The sequence below is a fragment of the Limulus polyphemus genome, unplaced genomic scaffold (genome assembly GCF_000517525.1).
Source record: "Limulus polyphemus unplaced genomic scaffold, Limulus_polyphemus-2.1.2 Scaffold1234, whole genome shotgun sequence".
Classification (NCBI taxonomy): Eukaryota; Metazoa; Arthropoda; class Merostomata; order Xiphosura; family Limulidae; genus Limulus; species Limulus polyphemus.
The window spans coordinates 281,674-292,274 of record NW_013666844.1 but is presented as its reverse complement, the minus strand read 5'-3'; the positions used below and the strand labels follow the sequence as shown (position 1 = coordinate 292,274).

At 31.1% G+C, this 10,601-nt stretch overlaps 1 protein-coding gene across 4 annotated transcripts in view; it reads right to left on the bottom strand.

The window, feature by feature from the left end:
- Positions 1-8,343, bottom strand: part of LOC106462736 (ethanolamine-phosphate cytidylyltransferase-like) — a 30,137-nt gene extending 21,794 nt beyond the window's left edge. Inside the window, exons 1-5 of one of the 4 annotated variants that reach the window (XM_022390064.1) lie at positions 8,191-8,343; positions 5,453-5,495; positions 4,561-4,606; positions 1,888-1,970; positions 460-535 (exon numbers count right to left, since the gene is read on the bottom strand). In XM_022390064.1, coding sequence (XP_022245772.1) covers positions 460-535; positions 1,888-1,970; positions 4,561-4,606; positions 5,453-5,495; positions 8,191-8,288 — 346 coding nt within the window. In that variant the 5' untranslated portion in view covers positions 8,289-8,343. Of the gene's footprint in view, positions 1-459; positions 536-1,887; positions 1,974-4,560; positions 4,607-5,452; positions 5,496-8,190 lie in introns of all 4 variants that reach the window. The other 3 variants (XM_013922684.2, XM_022390066.1, XM_022390065.1) reach the window with 3 other exon arrangements.
- Positions 8,344-10,601: the final 2,258 nt, after the last annotated feature.

Sequence of the window (10,601 nt, the reverse complement as noted above, 5' to 3'; positions counted from 1 at the left end):
CCCCATGGCTGAAAGGGGGAGCATGTTTGGTGTGACAGGGATTCGGACCCGCGACCCGCAGATTACGAGTCGAGCGCCCTAACCACCTGGCTATGCCGGGCCTTGTTACGCTTGAAGCAGTACACCTGATCACGGAGAACATGCAGCTAAGATCGGCTGTAAATCTTCATGAAAAACACGTAACCCCAATGAAACAAACCTTGAAGCACATATATTATTATCTTGCAACATATTAATTATTTACAATATACATGAGAAAATCTAATGTCATGTTGAATCTAGGTACTGCAGTGGATGGTAAGTAAATAATACTTTAACTTTTTAATTTCTCATAGTAAACCATTAAGCTTTATGCCTTTAAAATTACAGTAAAAGCCTAATAATTAAAAACATAATAAATTTTTCACATATAAAGCTAAAACAAATAGTAGACACATCACAAACTGATAATACATCTACCTCCATGAACACAGAAGTCACAACCGTACTTGTCCAATGTTTCTATGGTAGTGATATATGGAGCACCTTCTACAACCTACAAATGTGAAAGTATATATTCCATCACAAACTACAATAAATAACGATGAATATTTTACCCGACAATAATAAAGTCAACAACAGCATAATACAGACTTATTGAATCAATCCAACAGGATCACATATTTAGTTCCAAATAATCTCAAGATTTTGTCATTTTCATTACTTTTAAATCAAAACAATGATGTAAAAAAGGTTTTAAATTTAATAAAATCAGATAGTATTGCATGCGACTTATTAAAGTAAAACATCATTATCTAGGGTTACACATTATTACAGCCCACGTCATTACTCTAGAGATTACACAGGCCTGTGAATTGAAACTTCATAAAAGTTGTTTTGGTTTCAATATCAGATTTTTCCATAACTCCGCTACGAAGATTTTTCTGAAATATTATTAATTTTTTCTATCACGTAAGGATTTTTTACAAATCTGGAGGAAGAAAAAAAACTCTTACTTGGATTAAATTATTATTTTGTTTATCACAATGAAAATTTTTGATTATTATGTTTGTTATGTTTGGGTTCTAGAACAATCGATAAGACTCTTAAGTCGCGATTGGTCTATAGAAATCTATAGCCAGTGGTTGTCCACATTTGAAGCATAACAAAATGTGAACCAATTTCAGAGAAAATGAATCATTTATGTAAAAGTACATATGATGTTTTTTGAAAAATCTGTACATGATGGAGAAAAATGGATATCGTTTTCAGATTCAGCATACAGGAATTATTGTAGAACATGTAAAACTTTCAAGAAAATAAAAACCATTGCAGGCCTATGTTATCAGAGAAACAGCCAAGCTGTAAGAGAACATATTTTTATCCTTTTGTTTTGCAAGAAAATATTTTTATCATTTTGTTTCACAAGCATATTTTTATCCTTTTGTTTCACAAGAAAACATATTTTGTATCCTTTTGTTTCATAAGAGAACATATTTTATCCTTTTGTTTCACAAGAGAACATATCTTTATCCTTTTGTTTCACAAGAGAACATATTTTTATCATTTTGTTTCATAAGAACATATTTTTATCCTTTTGTTTCATAAGAGAACATATTTTTATCCTTTTGTTTCACAAGAGAACATACTTTTATCATTTTGTTTCATAAGAACATATTTTTATCCTTTTGTTTCATAAGAGAACATATTTTTATCCTTTTGTTTCATAAGAGTACATATTTTTATCCTTTTGTTTCATAAGAGAACACATCTGTTATCCTTTTGTTTCATAAGAGAACATATTTTTATCCTTTTGTTTCACAAGAGAACATATTTTTATCATTTTGTTTCACAAGAAAACATATTTTGTATCCTTTTGTTTCAATTTTAATCTATTAAACTTCTTACCTCATCCACCCACTTGATAGCTCGCACCATCTTATATCGTTCTTCCTCATTAAATACTGGTGGTCCCTTATGTTTTGTAATTTCTGCTGTGTTAAAAATAAATTAAACAAGGTTCAATAGAAATCACATAATACACATTACAAACTTCTATACTTGTATTCATAATAATTGTAATGAATTTCTAAATAATTCAGTCTTTATATTCTTCATACTTTTTTTGTATGTATGTGTGTATATAGATAAGTACACATATGGATTAATCTATAAAATACAGTAACATATCAAAATATATTCCCAACTATTTCTGAGCCATACATCAGACAACTAAATCTGTAGAGAAACTGAACAAAATTACTGTGTTTAAAATTACACTAAGATTGCATACAAAGCAGTTTCTGGCTCTTGGATACAAGTGATTAATTACCTAAATTTAAAATTATAAATTTCTATCTTAAACCTAGACTTTTATTAGGTTTGCTTCACTAATCATAAGTAATAATGTAAAGAGAAACATCTGTTAATGCAGAGATATTATTGACAAGCTACATGTTTATTCATATTGACTTCAAAGAAATAAGATATTTGGCTTCTTCAACAAAAAAAGAGAACCGAATCACTAAGTTTGCATAAACATAAAGTTGTTTACTTCGGCTAGCCCTTAACAGCCTTATTATGTAGGTTTATTCTATTTATAAGATTATCGATTTTTCTCATCATGCATTTTTTCTATCCCATTTTAGCTGTGTTTGAATTTTAAATAATAAAAAGATGGCCATTTTCTTTTACGTTATATGGTAAATAACAGTTTACAAGTTGAACTAATCTGATTGAATAACTCTCTTTTATTCAGAGGTTAAGTTCATCGTTGGCCCTTGCTAAGATCTTAGAACAATTTGAGCAGACAGCTAAGCCTAATCTGTGCTCCAACATACTCAATTTATGTGACATTCTTAACCTTGCATGTTCTTTAACTCATGTCAGCAGTTCGCTTGTTTTGGAACTGATGTAACCTTGCTTGCAACAAGGATAAACAAGCTCATAAACTATAATGGTTGTTTTCAAGGAAGACGTATGATATTTATATCTGAAGAGATACAGTACAAGACATCCACGTTTTGAAATGCACTGAAATTGTATATGCAGGTACACTCTATGAAGTCAAGTGTATGGTTATTTTTTAACATACAAAAAATACTTTCCAATGTATAGCAAGATTATACAAACCAAATGTTAAAGTATTTCATATGTTGAAACCTTACTAGAGTTTCATTTATTCAAATAATCACAAATTATTATTCAACCAATCAGATAAACAGCAAAATTATTTTTGCATAGAAAACTTGTGATATTGCACAGTTCTTTAGGAAAAAAATTCATAAGTACTCGAGATTATACATGTACAGTGAACTTAAATCTTAAATAGATTTTCTTTAAACACAGTTAATATATAGCTCGAGAAATTGAAATAAAGACCTGTAAATACATTCAAAGTGTTACTCACAACATATCCAAAAATGAAAGTTCATGATCTTGCTGATGTTCAACAGTAAATTTAATAATTTTGTGTTTACTGTTCAAATATCCCCAAAACTGAGGAATACAATTTGAGCCCTTGAAAAGTGCCTTCTACATGTCTTCAATAATTTAATGGTTTAAAGGACTGTGATCCAACCATTCTTATTCATGAAGACAGAGAAAAATATTAGTTAAAGAAGGAACCAATCTAGAACCCATAGCTACATCACCAGTCAGATCATAAAGATCGTTGAACAGAAAGTGTGTTTCTTTACTTGCAAAATTCATTAACTTTACAAATGCAAATTTGGGAATGCATAACTCATCTGAATTATTGTAAATTAAATCTGTACACAACTATAAATTTAAGAATGCCTGAATCAAGTGTATCGAAACATGCCATAGGTGAGTGTGATACAGTCACCCATTTAAATTATTTAAAGATCTTAGCAAGGGCCAATGATAAACATACACTTGATACACAATATAGTTTATTCATTCATTAACTTAGGCCAGAAATCAATCAGATTAGTACAGCTTGTAAACTATTACATACCTTATAATTCCTCACACAGTTGAACACACAAAACAGAAAAAAAAAAACTTTAAAATTATTAGTCACAGAAAATGTTGTTAAAAGTTCACAGTGCATATATGTATGTAGGTAAGAACGCAAGCAAATTCATTAAATAATTATGATATCAGAATGTACAGTGTATGTGTATATACATTCGGATAAATGATGATAAATTGACACACCTAAATGAAAACTTTTTCTAGTATATTCTGTGCAACATTACGAGCAGATGTCCTTCACCAGGCATTAAGGATCATGTTACAATGGAATTAAGCTCAAAAAATATGGTAACATGATCTTTACTGCCTGATAAAGGACATCTGTTCAAAACATCGTACAAAATCAACTAAAAAAAGTTTTTCATATAAACACATCAATTTTACTAAACGTCTCACACCTGTAAAAGGCTTAGGTAATTGAGCCCGAAAGCTTGTGTATTAAAAAAATACAAAAACGTGGTGCTAGTCCAAGTAAGTTACTTAATACAAACATCAATTTCTTGTATATTATCATTTATCCAAGTTTTTCTTCTCACATCTTGTGGAACAACACTCATTAAAAAAAGATATATATAAACTTACCATCAGTGTGAACTCCCACTATCAAATAGTCTCCCATTGCTTTGGCCTGTGATAATAAAAGATGCAATGAGAGAATTATTCAAATGATATGCATACATCACAATGAACCACAATCAGATTGTGAGTGAAAACCACAGTTTAAACAATCTTTGAAAGTTTACATAGTTAATGTTTTGTAGTTACAACAGTTGGTTTTCTTAACCATATAGCTACAGACTGTTAGTAATGACCACAATTTAAACATACCTTGAAAGTTTACATGGCCAAAGTTTGTAGTTACAACAGCTGGTTTTCTTAATCAACAAGCTAGAGATCTCAATTGTATTGAAATTTCATACAGTTATGGATAAAAGTAAACAAAAAAAAATGAAAGGTAAAAAATATATATACAAAAACTGGTCAGAGAGAGAAGGATCAGAGCAAAGTTTAAATGCAAGAAGTAGGTGAAAAAAACTATGTACTTAATTTATTTTCACTTTTAGATAACTTCCCATACAAGTCACAATGACTGAAATCAAATATGAAACAAGAAATAGATTAGAAGTAATATTTTATGTTATAAGACGGATACATATAGATTTAAAACTAAATGGAGAAATATACATTAAAAAAAAGCCTGGAAACCAATATAATACATAATATCTATACCTAGAAAAAACTAAAAACTTTCCATAACAAAAACATGGAGAAAGGTGGATTTACTTTCATTAAATACAAATTCTATTTATACAGTAGCGCTTTTAGTTTTATATAAACCTCTTAGTAAACAAAACTACATTGAACAGCCTATGAGTATGTCAGAAAGTATTTCAATAAACCAGAGCATTAATAGTACAGTAACTGTTACACAGCAACAACACTTCATTTATAAAAATAATGCTTCAAGACTAACCTGCCGTAGTTGATTAGCATGTCCAAAATGAACCATATCATAACTGTAACAAAATTAAAAGGTACTGTTGTTAAAAATTTTCACAAGGCATATTAAGACAGTTTAGTAGAAAACTAAAGTCATATTCTTGGTATTTTCTTCAAATTTAATTTTAATTTCCCAGTTACTAAAATTACAATCTGTAGTTACAAATGTTTTTTAAAAACAAAGTTCATGTTTTACTTTAACAAAAGTAGCACTCAAATCATTCTAAAGTATTTTTGACTAATAATTTTTTAGTCTGCTGTTAACAAAATGAAAGCATTGCTATGAGCTCTTACAATAATTCAAAACGACTTCAGTACATGACCACAAATTCTCTTTGAATATGTATTTTGCAAAATGTGTACTTGAGTACTTGCTTAAAACTACTACTAACTATAAGCAAAAAAAAAACATATATAATACCAAGTAACAATTATTAATGTCATATCTATAACTTATTACAATTACTTTAAAGTTAAAATAACGAATGGTCATAAGCAGTCAGATCGAAAGTTTAAAGTGTTGTTTTTTTTTATATAAATATAACAATATGTGATGGTATTGTGGTTTGTAAGATATCTTAACTTCATTATATAACATGGAACTTTCTCTTTAAGCATGCTAAGCAGTATATCTATAAATATAAGACGACACATTTTCTAACTTGTGTGGTTACACTTTCCAGTAATGTAGTAGAAAATAAAGACTTGGAAGTGATTATGAATGTTTTATTTGTAAAATGATAGTCTGAAAAATGTTGAAATCTGTCTTACTTAAAAGAAAGGAATTTCTTTCGAATTGTACCAATGTCATTCAGTCTGGTATCAAACCCAACAACAAAAAAACTGTTGTTTCAAACATTGTTGTTAAATATATTTTTCTTTCCTGGATCCATGTTTTAAACAAAAAATTATTTTGCTCAGTAAGCAGTTTCATCTTTACTGGAAATGGAAAGTTCTACTGATGTTTTTTTATTTCAAGAAAAATATGCTTCATAAATCTTACTTAGTACACTTGGAATTAAAAGCATGCAATTAGCATTGTCTCTAAAAAGTCAGTTTTAAGGTTTTTTTTTGCTCGTTACTTAAATGGTACAACTTGATTTAGTAAACTGGAGAAAACATGATTTAATTCTTTAAAATTCATTAGTTGTTGACTGTCTGTCAAGGCTAAGGTAGTATTAATTATTATAAGAACTAGAGTTACTATTACCTGTAAAGCTGAAATTTCTGACAAAGTGACACTAAATGTTAATGGTAACATATAGTGTAACGCCTCAAGAAAATTTAAAGTTCATACTTTTAGTCTAGGAGCTGTGTATTACAAAGACCTATAAAATTAATTTTCACAGCACCTCTCCTAAAACATTACTTGTATGGTACCACTGTTTTGCCTTTCCTAAAGTCAATTTGCCACTGGCTAAGTCATAATCTGTCAAGGCATTTAGTTCACAGAGCAGAAAACAGGCCTTCTGACCCAATCTGTTTGAAATACGATGGTACAGAATATATTGAGATTTATTACTCATTTTTAACCATTTTCCTGCATTTAGTCATGTGCCGAAATAACTACAAAGGACAACTACATCTATGTCAGAGGACTAGACAACAACATGATCCTCCTCTTCCTTAACATCTGAAGCATGAAGAATAAGTCTGGTGCCAGATTCTTCCTGGATGTTTGTTACTCATTAAACATCATGATCTCACTCAAATCCACAGCTACATCATTAAAAAGAGAACTGCATGGCACCCATGCTCAAGGCATGTTATGAATGCTGAACTACAGTGCAAACACTGATTAAATTTGATCCAAGGTTTTGGTGCAACTGCTCCTTTAAATTAAACAATTTAAACAACAAATTATTTGATTAGGTTTGTTTGTTTGTAATTAAGCACAAAACTACACAATGGGCTATATATTCTCTGCCCACCACGGGTATCAAAACCCAGATTCTAGTGTTGTAAGTCCGCAGACATACTGCTGTGCCACTGGGAGGGGGGGGGGGGCATTTTAGTAGGACACCAACATGAAATGCTAAGCTTCAGAAACTGTTTTAATTTTTTCCAATTTTGACTTGTTTTACCTTTTAACTATGAAAATGTTTTTTCTCGTTTGCATAAACCTTGCAGTTCTAATACTTTAATGGCTAAATATGAATTCATGCCCAAAATACGTACGCTTATATTTTTTATACTTCACATCTATAAAAACAACTAATTCTAAAAAATCTCACTTTTAATTTTAATTGTAAATATTTTCTTCCCATATTTCTGATGTATGTTGGTGTTACAAAGCCTCATAAAATGTTTATTGGAGTGAATACAGGTTGACACCAAGACTTCTTAGAAATAGAATCTACACAAATCTGACTTTCACTTTCAATTTGTAATGATGCCAAGCGTCAAATGTTGTAAAACTTAAACGGGCACGGCATCACAAATAACTCCCGATCCTACCTTCTACTTCCACTACTTTATATATATTATAGTTTTAGTTTACTATATGTGAATTCATAAAGTTTATTAAATTACACAAAACTCGAGCGCCGAAGTACTGAAGATTTAACTATTCCGTATTCGAAAGCACTCGAGTTTTGGGTCATTTTATTTTTAGATTCATTGTACATTTTATTTTTAAGCGTGATCCTGTGTGCTAACTCTTTTATCAGAATTCATAAAGTTTATTTTCAAATTTACTAATAATGAACATACCATCCATCACACCATACTCGAACACAGGACTTCAAATGCTTTTTACTTTCATCTGAATCATCCATTTCGTCTGCAAATCGTTTATTCTTGTTAGGCATAGTGTCTTCGGAAATTGACTATAAAACACTTTTCCTGTAGCAGTAATTTTGGCCGCCTAACGGAATGTTATATTTACACTTATTTATTTATTTTATTTTAAAAATTTATCACTGAAAACAAAGAAGATTTCGCTGTTAATAATTTCTCAATCACGCTACATCTGTCATATACATAATACAGGGCCGACAAGGCCTTTCGTCAGTAACAGAGCTCATCAAACCGGCTGGGTTACAATAGACTTTGTAGACTGTAGAGGTCGAGACACGAATTATATCATCAATTTTATGAACAACAACCGTTAAGGTGTGACTTAAGTCAAGTAGTGAATGATAATTATTATGGATTTTATCAGACAAGATTAATCCAAAAATTGGTGGTAGATACTATTGGCAAACTGCCTTCTATGTAACCTAACAGTACAAAATTTGGAACGGCTATGCATAGATAACTCTTATGTAACTTTGCGTGTGTTGTTTTTCTATAACAAAGCCACATCGGGCTATCTGTTGTGTCCTCCGATGGGAATCGAACCCCTGAGTTTAGCGTCGTAAATCCGTAGAATTACCGCTGTCCCACCAAGGGAATTCACTTTGCACAGAAGATTAAAAAGAACTACATTAAAGGTAAAATGTTAAACTTAAATAATGTTACGACAGCGGAAGTCATGTGACGCTGGAAGCATGCGCGCTGGAGTTCCTAGAAGGATCATGACTGTTCCTGGTAACTCTAGTCTTTTCTAGGCGCTCTCTATTTTAGTATATAAGCCCGGAAAATAAAGCGGAGATATTTGCAGATAGATGGAAATAAAGACAGATAATTGAGTCAAGTGAGCGGTAGTGACCGTAACTAAAATGCGTGAATCGTTGTGAATTATAGCGTGTGTTTAAGTTAAAGTGACTGTGGAAATTCTGTGTATTATAAAGTTGTATCGAGAAATAATAAACTAGTTTTAATTAAGAAAGGTCGTCTTGTATCGCTAAAGTTTCTCGGAAAGAATTTTTACGGGAAATTATCAAACAAGCAGATACGTAACAATAACTTTATCTTTAATAAACGCTCACACATTGTATTAGTAACTATTTAACAAAATAGTGATTATGACTTAAATTCTGGAGCCTCAAAGTGTATTGTTTTCAATAAAAATTATTTATTTTCTTTCCGTAAATATATGACATATTAGAAAGTTTATTCTGTACAGTAAATTTTTGAGAAGGAATGGAGGCAAAAATTGGCATGAGGTGTTACCTTTTAAAAAAGTAAATTATCTTACCGTTATCGTTAGTGACTCACTACAAAGTTTCTATGCATAACGTTGAACAAATTATCCTGTTTTAGATTTTACTATTTCTCATCATATTTTGTGAACAAGGACAATATTGAGAATATGAATCTGACTGACGTAACTAATGAATTGGTAGATGGAAACACGGGACAACAAACGCTGTTTAGATAGTGTTAATAGGCATGTGACCTTGGGTAATGTAAAAAAAAAATCTACGTGTTGTGTATGTAATTTTAATATAGAATGTCAGTCAAAAGAGCCACAAAGTTCCTTTTGATCTAGTTATTCACGAAACTAGTTCTTTCATCTAGGGTATCACGTGCACTTTCTCTTGGAAAGATTGCTGTAACGTAAAAACAAATGGGTAGAAACAGTGATCGTTTCTCCTGGCAAGTTAGATGATATCCCAATAATAAAATATCCCTTACTTTGTAGCGAGAATGACCATCAGTCATGTGCTTAGCGTCTGCAACTTGAAAAGTTTCTTAGTTTGTCGGTAAGCACAAAGCTACACAATAGGCTGTGTTCTGCACACTGCAGGTAGCGAAAGGTAATTTTTTTTAGCATTACAAGCCCTTAAACTTCCACTGAGCCATTTGGGAGGGGGTGCGACCAGAGAAAAATGGCATTATTATTGTTGTTTTTCATATATAATACAACGTTTTCTCAGACTGGAGCAAAATTATATTTTAACAGATATACTTGATTTAATGAACCCTCCAGTTAAGGCACTATATAATACACTTGTATTGAACTTTGATTGCCATTTGACTGAAATAAAAAGTGTTTCACTGTGTTATACATTGTATCCAGTCTCTTTCCTTTGTTTTCTGAACTCAGCCGAAATTATATAATTATGATTTTCGCTCCACAAAATATTTTCTGGTGAATCTCCTTTTATTTTGCGGTCCATACTCAATTACTTGGTGAATCTGAGAATAATACAACCTATCACACATAATTTTGTTGAGTCTAACGAAGCACGTGATAATACTTATTCATCAAAAGCCAGGAGGCCCGCCAACAGGGG